Source organism: Cetorhinus maximus, chromosome 13 (assembly GCF_964194155.1).
Source record: "Cetorhinus maximus chromosome 13, sCetMax3.hap1.1, whole genome shotgun sequence".
Taxonomy (NCBI): Eukaryota; Metazoa; Chordata; class Chondrichthyes; order Lamniformes; family Cetorhinidae; genus Cetorhinus; species Cetorhinus maximus.
The window spans coordinates 90,733,401-90,754,481 of record NC_135891.1 but is presented as its reverse complement, the minus strand read 5'-3'; the positions used below and the strand labels follow the sequence as shown (position 1 = coordinate 90,754,481).

The 21,081-nt window shown below is 42.2% G+C and overlaps 1 protein-coding gene across 1 annotated transcript in view; it reads left to right on the top strand.

The window, feature by feature from the left end:
- grin3bb (glutamate receptor, ionotropic, N-methyl-D-aspartate 3Bb) overlaps positions 1 to 20,032 on the top strand; it is a 55,193-nt gene extending 35,161 nt beyond the window's left edge. Inside the window, exons 4-9 of the mRNA XM_078554743.1 lie at positions 6,867 to 7,012; positions 11,982 to 12,097; positions 12,876 to 13,027; positions 13,687 to 13,851; positions 14,749 to 14,816; positions 19,285 to 20,032. Coding sequence (XP_078410869.1) covers positions 6,867 to 7,012; positions 11,982 to 12,097; positions 12,876 to 13,027; positions 13,687 to 13,851; positions 14,749 to 14,816; positions 19,285 to 19,681 — 1,044 coding nt within the window. The 3' untranslated portion in view covers positions 19,682 to 20,032. The remainder of the gene's footprint in view (positions 1 to 6,866; positions 7,013 to 11,981; positions 12,098 to 12,875; positions 13,028 to 13,686; positions 13,852 to 14,748; positions 14,817 to 19,284) is intronic.
- Positions 20,033 to 21,081: the final 1,049 nt, after the last annotated feature.

Below are 21,081 nucleotides of genomic sequence, written 5' to 3'. Positions count from 1 at the left end.
GTAATACTGCTCCCAACTTCTCGAGTACTTAATAAATGACCCTGTGTATTTTTGTGTTAACCAATCCTTCATGCATGGTTGGTGTCTTGATATTAATCTACTAAATAAACACAAGGAGAAGAAAAACACAACCGTGGTAAATATGTGGAATTCTCAGCTACAAACCATTATTGATGCAGGGTCCATAAATTCTCTTAAAAGGCAGTTAGGTAGGTTCTTGAAAAGGAATACAAAAGGTGTGGGGAATGAAGTGGGCAAAAGATTAATGCTTGACCAGGTAGGTAATGTGGAGAAAAATTCCACAGGCATTAATGAGCCTAAAGGCTTATTGTGTTGTAGCACTCTGCAATTCTATGATGCAACCTGCATCTCTAGTCTTGGCTGCATTTGAATCCTGGCCCCAGAGGTGACTCTGTGAAACAACACTGCAGGAATAATGAAAAATGACAGGGATATCAGTGTAATAGATATAGGATGATAAACACCTCAGCTATGATGCATGCTAGCAGCAGATTGCACAAACCATGATAGAGGTTGACTGCTGGCTTGACGCACAGCTCAATTCTTAAAATGATTTGTAAATATTTAACAGAGGAAGAGATTGTAAATGTTAGAGATATTCAGACAGTATGTTACCTTGATGTCTCAGCGATCAAATACACTTTCTGTTGTGGAACCAACCCTTGCAGACCAGAAAGGTGCAGGCTTAATCCTTGGTCGTGCTGAGTTTTTTAATTCATTTATGGGACATGGGCATCACTGGCTGGGCCAGCATTTATTGCCCATCCCTAATTGTCCTTGAGAAGGTGGTGGTGAGTTGCCTTATTGAACCACTGCAGTCCATTGATTGTAGCTGGACTGCAATTGTGGTGTAGTCTGAGGACTACATGAAAAAGAGTTTCCCTGAGATGCATGAATATACAACGAGGTTCAATGTTCCAACCACCCTGGATGGGGTGGCACAGCTAAAGTAAGCAACATGACAATACAATTATAGGCAGAAATTTCTCCCCAAAGGGGGAGTTGCACGGGGGCGGGCGCGAACTCGATCGGCGCCTCCAGTTGGGGCCGCGGCGCCATTTTACATGGGTGGGCCAATTAAGGCCTGCCCAGTGTGACGTGCGCCCGGAAGCGCTGAGTGCTCCTGTGTGGGCGGGGGGTTTCCCTGAGTACCTCAGGGAGATTAGGTTAAGGTTTAAAAATTTAAATAAAGAAAAGGAAATATTTTAAGACATATCCCCTCATGTCACAGTGTCACATGAGCTGGGACATGTTCATGAATTTTGATAAAAAAATTTTATTTAATTAATGAAACCTTCATGAAACCTCATCCCGCCCGTGGATGAGGTTCCATGAAAAATGCGAAGGCCGCCTGGGCTCTTCACCTGCCTGGTTAATTGTTTTAATGACTATTTAAATGGCCTTAATCTGGTTTGGTCAAATATAGATAAAAGCTAGCCTGAATTCTCTGCCTGCTGATGGCAGGGTCCTGTTCCTTTGCAGGTCGAGATTTTTTCTCTCCCCTTGCTGCTTTATGTGTCTTACTAAATGTCCCTTATTAGGAACCTGGTTTCTGTCAAGTGACCATAGTATTTGTCTTTCATTGTCCTCACAAACGGTCTCGGATGATTTGGCCATTGTTAAACAATGGGGTCCAAGTTTCACCCCTTCAGGTATCATTATGATGGAATGTTGTTTTTCACATTCATTCTTTGGAATTCCACTCTGAAACCAAAAAGACTGCAAATCTGTTATTAATCAGTTTCTTTAATTATTTGGGTAAGGGCAGCCACAGGAAAGATCTGTTCCAAGCCTTGAGCTTGGGAAGGACAGAGAAGAAAAGCAGCAAATGTACCTGCTTCTGATCACTGTCCAATGGCCGCTGCTGGAAAGTGTATGGGTGAACATTGGGTGAGAACACAATCAGACCTGACTGTCATGCCCACCAGAGTTAAATAACCATTAGGTTTTGGTGGAGTGACACAATATCCAGCATGCAATTCTGTGAACGTGCAAACATAAAAATCAGAGAAAAATAGCCAAAAACCGGAATATTGTTTTATTCTGCATGGCATCCCAAGCATTCCAGTCATTTAATTTTCTGATTAATTTGGTTCTATCTATTCCAGTTTGGATAAAAAGAACTAAAACTGTCCAGCTGCACGTATTGGAAGTTAGATTTGTTTCCCTGCTATTTAGTTTGTTTATTATTTATTAAACATAATTTATTGATGGTGCTTCAATGCTCAACATTATTATAAAATTCATCAGTATTTTCTGAGTCAGTGACAGATTCCAATTATGATTAATGATCCCTGGCTGAGAGAGTTTATTGACCTTCACTAAGAGGCCAACTTCTGCTAATTTTAGAATAACTTATATCTTGGTCTGCTTCAAAGCATTCCCCCTCTGATTGTCTGATCACTCAGTGCTTGTCCCAACTTGCTGTTTTTTCTCACGTCTCATTGTGGGTTATCCAATATCTCTGCTTATGTGCTAACGTACAACTCGATGATGAGTTGTACAGCAACAACTTACTTTTATGTAACACCTTTTACATCATAAAATATCCCAAAATGCTTCATAATTGGTGTTGATAAACAAAATTTGATACTGAGTCACATAGGGAGATAAAAGCTTTGTCAAAGAGGTAGGTTTTAAGCAGCCACTTGAAGGCGGAGCGAGGCAAAGTGATTTCGGAATGGAATTTGAGAGCTTAGAGCCCATGTAGCTGAAGGCATGTTTGCCGATGGTGCAGCAATGAAAATTGGGTTGTGCCAGAGGCCAGAATTGGAGGAGATTGGAGGAGGGTGTTGGGCTTAGGGAATAGAGACACTAAAGGATAGTGGGAGAGATTACTAAAGGCATGTCTGAAATTATAGTTTTATGCTTTTAATAGCAGAGCAAAAATTAGAGGGGTTCAGGGTTGGAACTCCAGGGTAAGGCTAAGTTGGCTGATGATGGAGCAGAGACTGGATGGGATGCACAGAAAATCAGGGATCAATACTGATGGCCATGAGATGGGATGTAGGGCTAGAGAAGACTGCAGATACCGGACACAAATCCATGGAAAAGATTCTTACTGCAGATAAGACTCTTCAATTCATTATGTTGGGAAACAGTGAGCCAATGAAGGTTGGACAGGGCTCCACTCTATGGCTAGTAGATTGTTATAATGTTTCAGATTGCAGGCAGGAATGGTCATAATCTTGGTGTAAACTTATAAACTGCCTGAGGTGTCAGACTTATTGGGCGCTTTTTAGAAGTGGCTTTGTACCAGACCCTAGTTATACTGCACCCAGTGCAAAGCCAGACAACAACAACACCTCGTACAAGGAAGCTTGATGTCAAGGGGGTGAATTCGGGTTCTGCCACTTAAACAGGATTTCAGCTGAAGGTACGACGTTGAAGCAGGGGAATAGCTTCCATCCCTGTCCCAGTTAGTTATTGTCTCCCACAAACACTAATGTGATGGTACAACCATCCTTGATGTATTGCAACAGCTGCCCTTTTAGAAGCCCAGCATTTGTAATACCTGAAATTTAATGAATAGGGAATAAAATAGGAAAATAAAAACGACAAGCTAATTTTACAAATTCACATTCTACACCAGCAGCAGAGATTTACACATTTAGCCTCAGATTTCTACCCCCTGATGCTGGACTTTTACAGCTGTGAATAATATGGGTACGCAATGCAGGACCTTATTCTCACTACTTTCCAACAGTGTCTGTTTGCTGTATGACAGTCACTCATTCAGTTCCGTTAACTAACCTCCTAATATACCTTTTCTTGGCTCTGTATCTGCTTCCCTTACTCCTATCTGTAATGATGCCACTTCAATCCAAGTTGGTTGCTGAACAACTGAAGAGTTTTCACTGGTGTCCTTCTCAACATTTATACCTCAAGCACCATCTCTGAATCGGATCATTTGGTCATTATCACAATAGTGTTTGCGTGAGCATGCTGTGCACAAATTAGTTGCTATCTTTTGAGTTTTTTGATCAGGTGTTAGGGGGTTCATGAGCATTATGCAGTTGATGTGGAGTATATGAACTTCCAAAAGACATTTGATAAACTTCACTTGTCAGCAAAGTTAAAGCTCATGGAATAAAAAGGACAACAGCAGCATGCATACAAAGTTGGCTGAGTGGCAGGAAACAGAGAGGAATATTGAACAGTTGTTTTTTGGACCGGAGGAAGGTATACAGTGGGTTTCACCAGTGATTGGTGTTAGGATCACTGCTTTTCTTGATCTATATTAATGACCTAAAGTTGGGGGTGCCGGTTTGGGGGTACAATTTCAAAATTTGCAGATGACTCTGAACTTGGAAGTATTGTGAACTGTGAGGGTGCCAGTGGTAAACTTCAATGGGACATAGACAGGCTTGTGGAATGGGTTGATATATGGCAGATGAAATTTAATGCAAAGGAGTGTGAATGGATTCATTTTGGTAGGCAGAATGAGGAGAGGCAATATAAAATAGAAGATGCAATTCTAAAAGGGGTGCAGGAGCAGAACATCCTGGATGTATATGTCCACAAATCATTGAAGGTAGCAGTGTAGGTTGAGAAAGTGGTTAATCATGCATTTGGGATCCTAGGCTTTATAGATGGTGACATAGAAGTTATGGTGAACCTTTATATAACACTTGCTCAGCCTCAACTGGTGTATTGTGTCTAATTCTGGGTACCACATTTTAGGAAGAATGTGAAGGCATCAGAGAGGGTGCAGAAAAAATTAGAAGAATGATTCTAGGGATGAGGAACTTCAGTTACATGGATTGATTGGACAAACTGGTGCTGGAGATTAAAAGGAAATATGATAGAGATGTTCAAAATCATGAAGGATCGGGAGAGAATAGATGAGGAGAAATTGTTCCCATTGGTGGAAGGGTCGAGTACCAAGGGCACCGATTTAAGGTGATTGGCAAAAGAAGTAATAGCAACATGACGGAACAATTTTTTACACAGCTAGTGGTTCTGGAATATGCTGCCTGAGAGTGTGTTGGAGACAGATTCAATCACGATCTTCAAAAGAGAATTGGATAATTACCTGAAAAGAAAAAAAGTGGCAGGGCTATGGGGAATAAATTGGAGAGTGGGACTACGTGAGTTGCTTTTGCAGAGAGCTGGCATGGACACAACAGACTGAATGGCCTCCTGTGCTGTATGAATTGATGAAATGTGATTAGAATACACATTATGGAAGGGACAGAGTGATACAACCAAGTGAAGGTTAGGAATTTTGAGAGGTTTCTCGCTAGGAAATATCACTTAGTAAAATCAGGAATTCCACCACCAAATCACCCAGACCACTACTGAATCAAGACAACAGAATGTCCTCCAAACAAAGCATGTAAAATCCTATACGTCAACAGGGGTCAGCAGCTTCAGGAGAACCAAGTAAAGGGGGCACTGTGTAGAGCACATATCTCCACCACACTGTATTAACTCAACATTATTACAATGATGCAATTCTTCCTTGAGGCTTTTCCCTGCCTGGTTGATGCTCTGTAACTACAAAGCTGAAAAAAATAAATCTTTTTATGAAGAGTTTCCATCTCACTGATGGAGGATTCAGGTCCATGCACATCCAACAACCTGCTCTGAAAACTCTGCTCACATTTGACAGCTGTGACAAATTGCACCACAGCAGCTGGGGCAATCCATAGCAATCTAAAACAATCAATGACATTCTTAAATAAACATCAATTCACCCTATCTCCCGATGTTAACGGATCCTTAAAAAAATTCCAGGATCTGGATCCAGATACACATCTGCCAAAAACTAACCAATTTTTCCTTGGGCCATACCTTATCTGTGTACCAAGTTTCATTGAAATCTGTCCATTAGTTTTAGAGATTATATTGTTTACAGACAAACAAACGAATGGGGCAAAAACATTACCTCAGCCCATCTTCAGTTGCAGAGGTAATGAGAAAATAAGCAAAGGAAAGTACATGGAGTAGATGAAAGTATGGGATGAGCAGAAATTTCTTCAAATTAAATATTAGGAAGACTGATGCTATTTCAGTCCCTGCTTCAAGTTCTGTTCCCTAGCTATGAACTCCATCCCTCTCCCTAGCAACAGTCTGACATTAAGGCAGTCTGTTTGCAACCTTGGTGTCACGCTTGATCCTGAGATGGGCTTCTGACCTCATATTCATGTCTTCACTAAGACTGCCTATTTCTACTTCTGTAACATCGTTCAACTTCAACCCTGTCTCAGCTCATCTGCTGCTGAAACCCTTATTCATGCCTTTGTTGCCTTTAGACTTAATTATTCCAACACACTCCTGGCTGGTCTCCCATATTCTACCTTCTGTAAACTTGAGGTCATCCAAATCTCTGCTACTTGTGTCGCAGCAGGCCCCTTTCCCCATCACCCCTGTGCTCGCTGAACTACATTGGTTCCCAGTCAAGCAACATCTTGCTTTTACCATTCTCATCCTTGTTTTCAAATCCTCCATGGCCTCGCCCTCCCTATCTCTGTACTCTACCCCAGCCCCACAACCCCCCAAGATACCTGAGCTCCTCTGACGCTGACCTCTTGAGCATCCCTAATTTTAATTGCTCCATCACTGGGGGATGTGCCCAGGCCCCAAGCATCCTATACCTCTCTGCCTCTTTACCTCACTTTCTTATTAAGACACTCCTTGAAACCTTTATCTTTTACCAAGCTTTTGGTCACCTGACCTAATATCTCCTTGTTTGGTGTCATAATTTTGCAATATTCCAGTAAAGTGCCTTGGGTTGTTTCATTACATTAAAGATTCTATATAAACATAAGTTGTTGTTGCTGTTGTTGGAGTAGGCATCATTTTTCAATGTTTAATTCAACTTTATTATACTTGTTGCTCAGCTTCATCATCCATCTCAGGGTTTCCGCTTTGGGACAGTGCGAGAGAGCAGTGCTGAGGACTACATGAAGAAGAGTTTTCCTGAGATGCATGAATATACAAGAAGGTTCAATGTTCCAACCACCCTGGATGGGGTGGCACATCTGAAGTAAGCAACATGACAATAAAATTATGAGATAACATTGTACCAATATCGGCACAGAATTTGTATCCATAGGCAAAAACAGGTAGTTCCCTGACTGTTCAATCAACTGACTGAACTCGATAACAAATTGTAGATTGACAATACTTTGATAGGAGATAGTCCCCAGAGAGGCGGTTTGGCTGAGCAAATATATTGTTTTCACATAACTACAGTCAGAGAAATTGTGAGACAGGTGTCAACAGAATGGAACAACTTCTATGATATATTAAAATTTCTAACATAAGTTAAGCTTTCCATTCCAATTAAAGCTGCCATGCAAATTTTTCCTAAGGAGAGACTGTTTGTTATAGACAGGGAAGAGATGAGAGGATAACTCCCTCTTTTTCCACCTCTCGACTGACTGAAGAAGAAAATGTGGTTTAACCCTGAATGCTGTAACTCTTAAGAACAGACAAATGACAGGATTGGGAAGCCTACAAAGACCAACAGAGGACAACTAAAAAAGAAATAAGGAGGGAGAAGATTAAATATGAGGGTAAACTAGCCAGTAATATAAAAGAAGATTGCAAGAGTTTTTTTAGATATATAAAGGGTAAGAGAGAGGCAAAAGTGGATATTGGGCCGCTGGAAAATGACACTGGAGAAGTAGTAGTGGGGAACAAAGAAATGGCGGAGGAACTGAATAGGTACTTTGCGTCAGTCTTCACGGTGGAAGACACGAGTAACATCCCCAAAGTTCAAGAGAGTCGGGGGGCAGAGGTGAGTATGGTGGCCATTACCAAGGAGAAGGTGCTAGGAAAACTGAAAGGTCTGAAGGTGGATAAATCACCTGGACCAGGTGGATTACACCCCAGAGTTCTGAAGGAGATAGCTGAAGAGATAGTGGAGGCGTTAGTGGTGATCTTTCAGGAATCACTCGAGTCAGGGAGGGTCCCAGAGGACTGGAAAATTGCTAATGTAACCCCCCTGTTTAAGAAGGGAGTGAGGCAAAAGACGGGAAATTACAGGCCGATTAGACTGACCTCGGTCGTTGGTAAGATTTTAGAGTCCATTATTAAGGATGAGATTTCAGAATACTTGGAAGTGCATGGTAAAATAGGGCAAAGTCAGCATGGTTTCATCAAGGGGAGGTTATGCCTGACAAATCTGTTAGAATTCTTTGAGGAGATAACGAGTAGGTTAGACAAAGGCGAGCCAATGGATGTTATCTACTTGGACTTTGACAAGGTGCCGCACAGGAGGCTGCTCAGTAAGATAAGAGCCCATGGTGTTAGAGGCAAGGTACTAGCATGGATAGAAGATTGGCTGTCTGGCAGGAGGCAGAGAGTGGGAATAAGGGGGTCCTTCTCAGGATGGCGGCTGGTGACTAGTGGAGTTCCGCTGGGGTCAGTGTTGGGACCACAACTTTTCACTTTATACATTAATGATCTAGATGAAGGAACTGAGGGCATTCTGGCTAAGTTTGCAGATGATACAAAGATAGGTGGAGGGACAGGTAGTATTGAGGAGGCAGGGAGGCTGCAGAAGGATTTGGACAGGTTAGCAGAATGGGCAAAGAAGTGGCAGATGGAATACAACGTGGGGAAGTGTGAGGTCATGCACTTTGGTAGGAAGAATAGAGGCATAGACTATTTTCTAAATGGGGAGAGAATTCAGAAATCTGGAGTGCAAAGGGACTTGGGAGTCCTAGTCCAGGAACCTCTTAAGGTTAACTTGCAGGTTGAGTTGGTAGTTAGGAAGGCAAATGCAATGTTGGCATTTATTTCAAGAGGACTTGAATATAAAAGCAGGGATGTGCTGCTGAGGCTTGGGCTCTGGTCAGACCACATTTAGAATATTGTGAGCAATTTTGGGCCCCGTACCTCAGGAAGGATGTTCTAGCCCTGGAGAGGGTCCAGAGGAGGTTCACGAGAACGATCCCAGAAATGAAAGGCTTAACATATGAGGAACGTTTGAGGACTCTGGGTCTATACTCGATGGAGTTTAGAAGGATGAGGGGGGGATTTGGTTGAAACTTACTGAAAGGCCTGGATAGAGTGGACATGGGGAAGATGTTTCCATTAGTAGGAGAGACTAGGACCCGAGGGCACAGCCTCAGAGTAAAGGGAAGACCTTTTAGAACAGAGATGAGGAGAAACTTCTTTAGCCAGAGAGTGGTGAATCTATGGAATTCATTGCCACAGAAGGCTGTGGAGGCCAGGTCATTGAGTGTGTTTAAGATCGAGATAGATAGGTTCTTGATTGGTAAGGGGATCAAAGGTTACGGGGCGAAGGTGGGAGAATGGGGTTGAGAAACTTATCAGCCATGATTGAATGACGGAACAGACTCGATGGGCCGAATAGCCTAATTTCTGCTCCTATGTCTTATGGTCTTATGGACAGGTTTTCTCGTAAATTTTAAAAATGAATAAACGTTTATTACTCAACACCTAAAATGTATTCGCAAACGCACCCATTCATACAGTCATACAGACACATACACACTCAAGAAACGATGGTGAATACAAAAGAAGTAGCATGCAATTAGGTCTTAAAAGTCCAAAAATTCACTGTCATACTTGCTTCTCCCAAAAGGAAGTCTTGAAACTTTGCAGGCCTGTGATATCTTTTTGGTCTGCTAAAGAAATAGAGTCTGGAGGTTGATGAACATAGATTTGCAACAGTTCACTGCTTGCAGTAGCAGGTTTCTCTTGCTTCCACCTAGTTGAGATCCAGTCGAACCCCAGTGACGTAAATCTCATTTGGTCCTTCAAATAGATAGGTAAAAGCTAGCCTGAATTCTCTGCCATCTGAGGGATATTAGGCAGGGTCCTGTTCCTTTGCTGGTCTGGATTTCTTTTCCTTCCTCTTGCTGCTTTATGTGCCTTATTAAATGTCCCTTATTAGGAACCTGGTTTCTGTCAAATGACCATAGTCTTTGTCTTTCATTGTCCTCACAAATGGTCTTTGATAATTTGGCCATTGTTAAGCCATGGGGTTCAAGTTTCACCCCATTCATTATGATAGAATGCTTTTTTCACATTCATTCTTTGGAATTCCACTCTGAAACCAAAAAGACTGCAAATCTATTATTAATCAGCTTCTTTAATTATTTGGATAAGGCAGCCACAGGAAAGATCTGTTGCATTTCAATGCCTTTCAAATGAGATGTCCTGAAAGTTCATTTGCATTTTAATGTCTTATCTAGACATGAAGGTTAACTCTAGGGCTTTGTGTAGTTCCATGTATGTTAACAGGGAAGAAAAATTACCTGACCTCTCAACTCCAATTGGCTTTTAAAGTGCCCATTCTCCATAAATCAGAGCCTATGCTGTATGAGTGTGATACAATATAAAATGCTCATATTTACATGTTACGTTTATTTATAACATTTCCTTATAACATGTCTCCCTAATAGAAGTGCCAATGTTGCACTGTCATTCGGTGTTTCATTGGCCTGCATTTTACAATGAGAATAATGGTGAAGCTAATAGCACTGGTGTAAATTTTTGGTGTAAATTCTACAGCAACTTCTGGAGTATGCACATGTGCTGTTAAATATAAAAGTCTGGTATGAACTACCTTGCTCCTCCACAGAATGTGATACTAATGGTACTGCACCAATAGGCTTGGCGTGCAATCAATGCATGCAGTTGCTGTACTTACCCATCAGTTACCACAAAACATGACAGAAAAACTTTAAGGCTGGTCCTTTTGGGTGTCAGTGAAATTTTAGCCGTGTGTTATGTCATAATTATTGTAAACAACCTCTCTGGCTCTGAAAGTTATATTTTACTAGTCTGAAGTTTCATTCCTTGAGAATTTAAGTAGTGTTGGAGGTATGAAAAATAGCATTTTTCACTTTTTTCTGCCTGATTTATTGTTCTCTCTTAATCTCTTCTTTCTTTCCCAATCTTTACTTAGCTTTCTGTAGATGATTTAAATCTAAATTGTACTTCCTGGTTTAGACTGGTTGAAACTCTTTCGAGTTATCAACAGTCACAGATTGCAACTCTTTCGAGTACAATCACAGTTCTTGGTTTCCAGGAGTGGGACATGAACCCACAACCCTCTGATTCAAAGGCAAGGGTGCTATGAACTGAGCCACAGCTGAAGAAGCACACTGTTGATTGCCACACTTACAGATGCCACAGATTCCCTGTAGATGGTGCTGTGTTGGATCAAGCGTCCGATGACAGAAAGTCTCAAACCCCTTTGGGCAGCTGTCATCTAAGTGAAGAGCGAGTGCTGTTCCTTTGCCACTGATCGCAAAATATGAGCCATAATTTTTTTTCCCAAAACGTCTGAAAAGTCTGCCATTTTCTTTCATCACAGTAACTGATATTTCTATGGTCCAAAATAAAGTCTTAAACAAAATTTTAAAATTCCAAAGAAGTTTGTATTTCACAATGTGATTAAATTTATCCACTGAATTAAAGTCTTTAATTGTTCCACAAATGCCAGCCTTGGACTTGTTATTTTTGCCCTGAGCTGTGGACTTTGAGCATGTGCACTGTACCCAATTTCCTGGGATGTATCAATACCATTCAGTCAACTGAACAGCTAAAGATTTCTCTGTAGCTTCTAGCTGCTCCATTGTTTTACAAACTTATTTGAAGAAAAAAGAAAACACATTTAAAAGTTTTATTACTGTTTATATTAAGCATTCTTTTCCTAAATAAAGAGGTTTGTGTAAGAGAGGACCTTGGTTTAATGACTTATCCAAAGGATGACACCTGTAACAATGTAACACTCCTTCAATCCTGCACTGAAATCGTAATTTAGATTGTGTGTTCAAATCCAAATTGGGCTTGAACCCAAAGGTGAGAGGGCTAGCAGCTGAGTCACGCTGAAAATTGTAGAGACTTAACTGCTGCAGCAGCTTTAACTCTGTAAAGTATGGGGATAGAACCTAGCATCCTTCTGTTCTGTAAAGCTCACAATTGTATCAAGACAGAGATCTCACTTTTAATAATGGTTGCTTGAATTGCAGGAGCGATCCTTCAAAACTGGATGCTTTTATCATGGACAAAGCTCTGCTGGATTACGAGGTGTCCATTGATGCTGAGTGCAAGCTGATAACTGTGGGGAAGCCATTTGCCATTGAAGGTAAGAAGCAACAGTTCTGGGATGCATGCAAGGCAGTCAATAACTAGAAAAATTGAATTGTATGCTCAAGCCACTTTCCAGAATTTCAGCACACAATCTATGCTGACACTTCAATATAGTACTGAAGGAGTGCAGCATTGTCAGAGGTCCACCTTTTTGGATGAGACTTATACTGAAGTCAAATCTGCCTGCTCAGGTGAATGTTAAGAACCCGATGGCACTACTTGAAGAGCAGCAACTTCTTTCTTAACATAAAAAAAGATACTACAGATACTGGAAATCTGAAATAAAAATGGAAAGTGCTGGAAAAACTCAGCCAGCCTGGCAGCATCCATGGAGAAAGAAACAGAGTTAACATTTCGGGTCCAATATGAAGAGACATATTAGACTCAAAATGTTAACTCTATTTCTCTCTCTCTACAGATGCTGCCAGACTGGTTGAGTTTTTCCAGCACTTTCTGTTTTTATTATAGTAAGTTCTTCCAGTGTCCAGGCCATCATTCCTCCCTCAACCACGAGCTAATTAAACAGTTAAACAGATTGACTGGTTCTTCATCATTACTACTGTTTAAAACATCACAGATTACCAGCCTGTGTTCTGAGACCTGATATGCAAGTGCCATCCATCACTGTACCAGCTCCTGAGTTCATAAATTGATGGTTTGAAATCTGGAATAGGGATTCAGGTTTCTGAGAAGCGTCTGCTTGTTCTATTAGCTTCTTGAAGGCTTTTTGCTGTGGTTGAGGATTTAGGCTAAAAGGTTTTATATTTTTGCAGGGTATGGAATTGGTTTGCCCCAGAACTTGGGGCTAAATTCTAACATTTCCGAATTGATCAGTCGCTACAAATCTGATGGATTCATGGATATGCTGCATGATAAGTGGTACAAGGTGGTCCCATGTGGGAAACGGACTTTTGAAGTGACAGAGGTGAGAAACCATTTATTTCCAGCCTTCTCTTCTATCATTTGGTTCAGAATTATTCACGAGATGAGGTCTTATTGTGAATGTATTCAGAGAGAATTTTGCATCAATAGGCACCATTAGATTCAACATTTTCCCTATTGCGGTACCCTGTATCCAGTTCGTTTCTTAAATGATTCACCTTCTCTATCTGAAGTCCCTTCCATGTTTTGTTCACCCCAGTGGGGCAAAACTTCCTGACATCAATCCTACATTTTGACTGTGATTAGTTTGAACTTATTGTCCCTTTGTCCTGCTGTCACCATTTGGTTTGAAGTAATTTTCAGGATCTACCTTTTTCATTGTCTTTTGTGTCTCATATGCCTCATTAAGATTACCTCTCAGTCACCTCTGCAGTGAATATTTAGATGAATGTGTCAGCTGCTGATTTGCAATTAAATCAGGAAAGTCACATTCCTGGTGTGCTGAAGACTCTCATCAGCTACTTTACCTCTTGGGGCGCAAGAATTGTGAATCTACCAATGAATATCCTCTTGTTGTGCTTGTGTATTTCATCTCAGGCCAGAGCAAGTCGGTGTCTGCTCCAGTGTCCAACACACAGTCTCATGCAGACCCCTCCCTAGCTCTTTTTTCTGGGACTAAAATTTGAAATATGCTTTTTGCAGACATTACAAATGGGCATCAAACATTTCTCAGGGCTGTTTGTTTTACTGTGCCTGGGCTTTGCTGGATCTTTACTGACGACTGTTGGGGAGCAGATTGTCTACAGGCTGATCCTGCCAAGGATTAGGAAACGGAAAAGATTTAAGTACTGGCTCCACACAAGCCAGGTAAGACTTTTCAGGCAAGCACTTTGACTATTACAGCTCAGATAATCAGATAGTGAATGATCAAACACTGGATCTTATTCACTTACAGGCTTCAATTTACAGAAACACGCAGAAACACTCCTCAAATTAAACCCCTTGTTCAAGCCTCCTATATATAATATATATATGTGTGTAGGTGAAATCCCTATTAGACCATTTTAATAAGTTAAACACCCAATTGATATGCAGTTTACACAGCCCAAGGTGAGAAAAGTAATGAACAAATTAGAGTCAATGCAGTAAGGACAATATTGAAGCACGAACAGCTGGTGTGCGAATCCCCATGTCATTGAATTGTGATTATAATCAGAAGGCTCTGAGTAATGATCATCCTATATTGTTCTATGCATGCTGGAAAGAGGCAGCATAAAAGGAAGCTTTTGGGAGCCGTTTGCTCACCTACCCATGTCTCATTATATACCTTGGGCTACAGACCATGAATGGCTCCAGTCCTTGTGGGTCCACAATGTATGCTGAACTAACTGATTCTAGCTAGGGTTGCGGTATTAATCCCAGCATCCCTGGGCCAGGGAGGGGAAGAGAAAGCCGCCTCCTGCTTCCAATCAGTGTCGGCCAATAAATGCACATGTGTGATCATTGAGTAGAGTTTGGATAGGCTCCGCTGTCATCTCCCCATCCTCCCCTTCACCCTTCCTACCCCCTCTCAGGCAGGTGTACCTCAACCAGAGGAGGGAACAAAATTTGAAAAGACATTAAAGGATTTTTCAGATTGCTGCTACTTTTTTCACATGGTTTGTGATCTGATTGTTGATCCTTCATCTGTGTGGCAAAATAACTCCACAAGTGCAGTAAATGCTATTGACTTCTTTGATAGGAGATCATCATTTCTTTTTGTAGAAAATCCATCGTGTTTTAAATATGAGCTTTGAAGAGCAGAAAATTCAAAAGGTGAAGACAGATAAAAGGTAGGGCTTCAGTATTAACATATAAATGATTAAATAAAGCTCTGTCTTAAAGTCAGCATTACTCCGAGAATAATTTGAAATACACAGTTAATATAGATAATAAATTGAAATCAAGTCTTTCCACCCCCATTCCCTTATTTGACATTTCTTACAGATAGGTTTCAAGAATGAAAGCTCCTAGGTTCAGGACACTGTTAGGCAGAGATACTCAGAGAACTGGAATTGTTTTTATTGAAGAAAAGACTAAAGGGGAACATGATCCAGATCTTGGAGAGGTGGAGGTGATGTCAATGCCAGTGATTTGCACGGATGAGGACAAAAGGAACAGGATTAGGCCATTCAGCCCCTTGAGTCTGTTGCACCATTCATTGTGATCTTGACTGATCTGTATCACAGAATCACAGAATCACAGTGCAGAAGAGGCCCTTTGGCCCATCGAGTCTGCACCGACACGTGAGAAACACCTGACCCACCTACCTAATCCCATTTACCAGCACTTGGCCCATTGCCTTGAATGTTATGACATGCCAAGTGCTCATCCAGGTACTTTTTAAAGGACGTATCCTAGCTCCAACCACCTGCCTTTTCTTCATAACCCTCAATACACTTGATTAACAAAAATCTATTGGTCTTAGCTTTAAAATTATTAATTGAGTTAGCACCGGCTGCTTTTTGGGCGACAACATGTTTCCTAACTTCTCTCCTGAATGGTCTGACTCTGATTTTACTTGTCTGATTCTCTTGTCATAGACTATCCCACCAGTGGAAAATGGTCCTCTTTATCTACCCTGTGAATTCTTTTCAAAGTCCTAAAACTTCAACCAAATCATCCTTTAACCTTCTATATTCCACAGAATACAAGTCTAGTTTATGTAATGTCTTTTTTAAAATTCATTCATGGGATGTGGGCTTCACTGGCTAGGCTAGTGTTTATTGCCCATCTCTAGTTGCCCTTGAGAAGGTGATGGTGAGCTGCCTTCTTGAATCGCTGCAGTCCATGTGGTGTGGGTACACCCACAGTATTATTAGGAAGGGAGTTCCAGGATTTAGACCCGGCGACAGTGAACGAACGGCGATTATATTTCCAAGTCAGGATGGTGAGTGACTTGGAGGAGAACTTCCAGGTGGTGATGTTCCCATCTATCTGCTGCCCTTGTCCTTCTAGATGGTAGTAATCATGGGCTTGGAAGGTGCTGTTTCAGGAGCCTTGGTGAATTCCTGCAGTGCATCTTGTAGATGATCCATACTGCTGCTACTGTGCATCAGTGGTGGAGAGAGTGAATGTTTGTGGAGGTGGTGCCAATCAAACGAGCTGCTTCATCCTGGATGGTGTCAAGCTTCTTGAGTGTTGTGGGAGCTGCACTCATCCAGGCAAGTGGGGAGTATTCCATCACACTTCTGACCTGTGCCTTGTAGATGGTGGGCAGGCTTTGGGGAGTCAGGAGGTGAGTTACCCACCGCAGGATTCCTAGCCTCGGACCTGCTCTTGTAGACACAGTATTTATATGGCTAGTCCAGTTTAGTTTCTGGTCAATGATAACCCGCAGGATGTTGATAGTGGGGGATTCAGTGATGGTGATGCCATTGAACATCAAGGGGCGATGGTTGGATTCCCTTTGTTGGAGATGATCTTTGCCTGACACTTGTGTGGTGCAAATATTACTTGCCACTTGTCAGCCCAAGCCTGGATAATGTCCAGGTCTTGCTGCATTTGGGCATGGACTGCTTCAATGCCTGAGGAGTCATGAATGGTGCTGAACATTGTGCAATCATCAGCAAACATCCCACTTCTGACCTTATGATAGAAGGAATGTCATTGATGAAGCAGCTGAAGATGGTTGGGCCGAGGACATTACCCTGAGGAACTCCTGCGGTGATGCCCTGGACCTGAGATGATTGACCTCCAACAATCACAACCATCTTCCTTTGTGCTTGTGCAGAGCATTTCCCCCCGATTCCCATTGACTCCAGTTTTTCTAGGGCTCCTTGATGACCTATTCAGTCAGATTTGGCCTTGATGTCAAGGGCAGTTACTCTCACCTCACCTCAGGAGTTAAGTTGTTTTGTCCATGTTTGAACCAAGGCTGTAATGAAGTCAGGAGCTGAGTGGCCCTAGCGGAACCCAAACTGGGCATTAGTGAACAGGTTATTGCTAAGCAAGTGCCACTTGATAACACTGTTGGTGACCCATTCCATTACTTTTCCGGTGAACGAGAGTAGACTGATGAGGCGGTAATTGGCCCGGTTGGATTTGCCCTGCTTTTTGTGTACAGGACATACCTAGGCAATTTTCCACATAGCCAGGTAGATTCCAGTGTTGTAGCTGAACTGGAACAGCTTGGCTAGGGGTATGGCAAGTTCTGGAGCACAAGTCTTCAGTATTATTACCGGAATGTTGTCAGGGCCCATAGTCTTTGCAGTATCCAGTGCCTTCAGCCATTTCTTGATATCACGTGGAGTGAGTCGAATTGGCTGAAGACTGGCATCTGTGATGCTGGGGACCTCCGGAGGAGGCCAAGGTGGATCACCCACTCGGCACTTCTGGCTGAAGATTGTTGCGAATGCTTCAGCCTTATCTTTTGCACTGAAATGCTGGGCTCCTCCATCATTGAGGATGGGGCTATTTGTGGAGCCTCCTCCTCTAGTGAGTTGTTTAATTGTCCACCATCATTCATGACTGGATGTGGCAGGACTGCAGAGCTTAGATCTGACCCATTGGTTGTGGGATCACTTAGCCCTGTCTATTACTTGCTGCTTATGCTGTTTGGCATGCAAGTAGCTCTGTGTTATAGCTTCACCAGGTTGACACCTTTTTAGGTATGCCTGGTGCTGTTCCTGGCATGCACTCTTCATTGAACCAGGGTTGATCCCCTAGCTTGATGGTAATGGTAGAGTGGAGGATATGCCGAGCCATGAGGTTACAGATTGTGTTCGAGTACAATGTTGCTGCCAATGGCCTACAGCGCCTCATGGATGCCCAGTCTTGCCCAGCTGCAAAATCTGTTCAAAATCTATCACATTTAACATGGTGGTAGAGCCACACAACACGTTGGAGAGTATACTCAATGTGAAGGCGGGACTTCGTCTCCACAATGACTGTGCGGTGGTCACTCCTACCGATACTGTCATGGACAGATGCATCTGCGGCAGGCAGGTTGGTGAGGATGAGGTCAAATATGTATTTCCCTCTTGTTGGTTCCTTCACCACCTGCCACAGACCCAGTCTAGCAGCTTGGCCAGCTCAGTCAGCAATGGTGCTACCGAACCACCCTTGGTGACGGACATTGATGGACAGAGTACAGTCTGCACCTTTGCCTCCCTCAGTGCTTCCTCCAAGTGGTGATCAACATGGAGGAGCTCTGATTCATCAGCTGAGGGAGAGCTGTGTGTGGTAATCAGCAGGACGTTTCCTTGCCCATGTTTGACCTGATGCCACGAGATTTCATGGGGTCCGGAGTTGATGTTGAGGACTCCCAGGGCAACTCCCTCCCGACTGTATACCACTGTGCCGCCACCTCTGCTGGGCTTGTTCTGCCAGTGGGACAGGACATAGCCAGGGATGTTGATGTCTGTGACATTATCTGTAAGGTATGATTCCATGAGGATGCTTGACTAGTCCCCAGATGGTAGTAAGGAGGACCTTGCAGGCTCGACAGAGCTGAGATTGCCATTGTCATTTCCAGTGCCGGGTCATCCGTCCGGCTTCATTCCTTTTATTGTAGAGGTTGTTACAACTGAGTGGCTTGCTAGTCCACAAACCACATTGCTGTGTGTCTGGGGTCACATGTCATATTTCCTTCATTAGTGAACCAGATGGGTTTTGCAACAATCAACAATGATTCCATGGTCATCATTAGACTTCTAATTCCAGATTTTTATTGAATTCAAATTCCACCATCTGCCATGGGAGTTCTGGTGAATCTTGTTCTGCATTCCTTTCAAGACCAATATGTCCTTTCTAAGATGTGGTGCCCAGCACTGTACACTGTACTCCAGATGTAATTGAATTAGGGCTTTGTACTAGAGGAGATAGGGCTAGATTAATGAGTGTAAACCAGACTCCCAGCGACTGAAACTGTGACAGCTCACGCCTTCAAAAAGAAATTTGGGTTAACATCTGAGGAGCAACAAGAAATTGGAAGAAATAGGGCTAGATCAAATACTCCGCAGGACATCATTGGGTATAGGGTAGAATGCAATGTTGTCTCTGGAGGGCAGATTCCAGGGTTGAATGTGGCGATGTGATGATGGAGTTTTGCTTGACAATCTTTGGCTATCGGGAAGTATCCTGTTGACTTTTTTCTCAAGATGTTAACTGGGTAGGATAAAGGCCAAGGCACCATTGCCAAAAAGGAAAAAAAAATGTAAATGATCTTGGGGGTTCTGTATAATTAAAGATATGAGCAACCCTTTAGCAAAGGCTGTGAGATATATGGGAAAGGTGTAGTAATAGCTTTGTGTTTCACAGATGCAACTTGCAGAAGATCCAGAAGGTGCCGCCCACCACGGTACGAGTGACTTCCCAGGCCAGGTGGAACAATGCAAGACGGGCAGTGGTCAAAGGCAACAAGAGGACCCAGGAGGAGTTGCAAAGCTGTGCACGTGATTGTTACGTGGTCAAATCGGAAAAGGAATCACCTGTTGCGATCTGTGAGAACGGAGGAATCAGGCACAGTCAGCAGGGTGAGAGGAATGCACATGAGAATGAAATAAAAGAACTGGAGCAAAGGATACAGATGATCAAGGAGCAGCTGCGAGTTGCCATGAACAAGAGGGATGAATTGGTTGCTTGCATCGAGATGCCTAAAGACAGTCACCAAACCCCTACAAACACTGATGGTAAAGAAAATCATGATAAGAGGTGATGGTGGCCATGATGTTTACACAAAAGTGGACCTTTTGACTGAAAAAAAAGACAAACTGGCTGCAATTCTCAAGAGATCTTCACCTGACCATTTAGAATCCCATAAAAGCACATTTCAAAGCACTCTGGCTGCATGAGCATCACTTGCAAGCTGATTTAAATGGAAGTCAATGCTAACAGATGCAGTTTTTTTTAAAACTATCACAGAAAATTCAGGTGCTTTCACTAAACCTGAAACAGAGACAGTTCTAGGAACATTCAATAATAAAAATCTTAAGTCTGTGTATTTAAAATCTGTATGATATTGCAACTGAATCTAAGGAAATCTAATTCACCAGCATCAGAATGGAAAGTGGGGTGGGTGGAGGGTGGTTGATGGTTGGGCAGGGATAGAAAGATTATTTTGAAACTGCGATATATAAAAAGCATTGATTTACTGCTAGTCTCAGAGAATCACCATTGCTAATTATAACTTTTCAGGTAATTGACATTTTTCTTTGCTGTCAAAAAGTTGATGTGCTTGGTTTCAATGGACATTAAAAAGCATCACCTTGGTCATGGAGTGCTGCAATATTGGCAGGACTATTGTGTGGAAATCAAGACACTGCACTATTAGTGGTCTAACTTTCTCTTCCACAGGCTCTTGAAACTAGAACTCCTCACTTCCTTTGGTATTGCCTTCCATGCACAATTACAGCATTTGCAAACTTCGTGTCATCAGTCAGTAATTGCTGATATCCCTTGTCATCTCTCCTTTCTTTAAACAGGCCCTTCACCTAGCTTTCCAATTTAAAAAAAAGGGTGGCCCTGTTATTAAAGGTTGAGATCAGTATAGTAGTGAGAAATGATCTTGGTTCGGAGGATAAAAATGTAGGATCAATTTGGGTGAAGATAAGAAATAGCAAAGGAAAGAAGTCACCGGTGTGTATGGTTTATAGACCCCCTGACAGTAGCTACACTGTAGGATAGAATGTAAATTAAGAAATAATAGGAGCTTGTAAGAAAAGTACTGCAATAATGGTGGGAGATTTTAATCTTCATATAGACTGGACAAATCAAATTGGCAAAAGTAGCCTGGAGGATGAGTTCATGGAGCGTATTCAGTACAGTTTCTTAGAACAATACATTCTGGAACCAACCAATGAACAGGCTATTTTAGACCTGGTAATGTGTAATGAGGCGGGATTAATTAATGACCTTATAGTAAAAAAAAATCCTCTCGGTAAGAGTGATCATAATACAATATCACTTCACGTTCAGTTTGAGGGTGAGAAGTTTGGGCCTGAAACAAATGCCTTAAATTTAAATAAAGGCAATTACAAGGGCATGAGTACAGAATTGGCTTAAGCGGAATAGGAAAGTATGTTAAAAAGTTAAGATGGTAGAGAAGCAGTGGCAGAC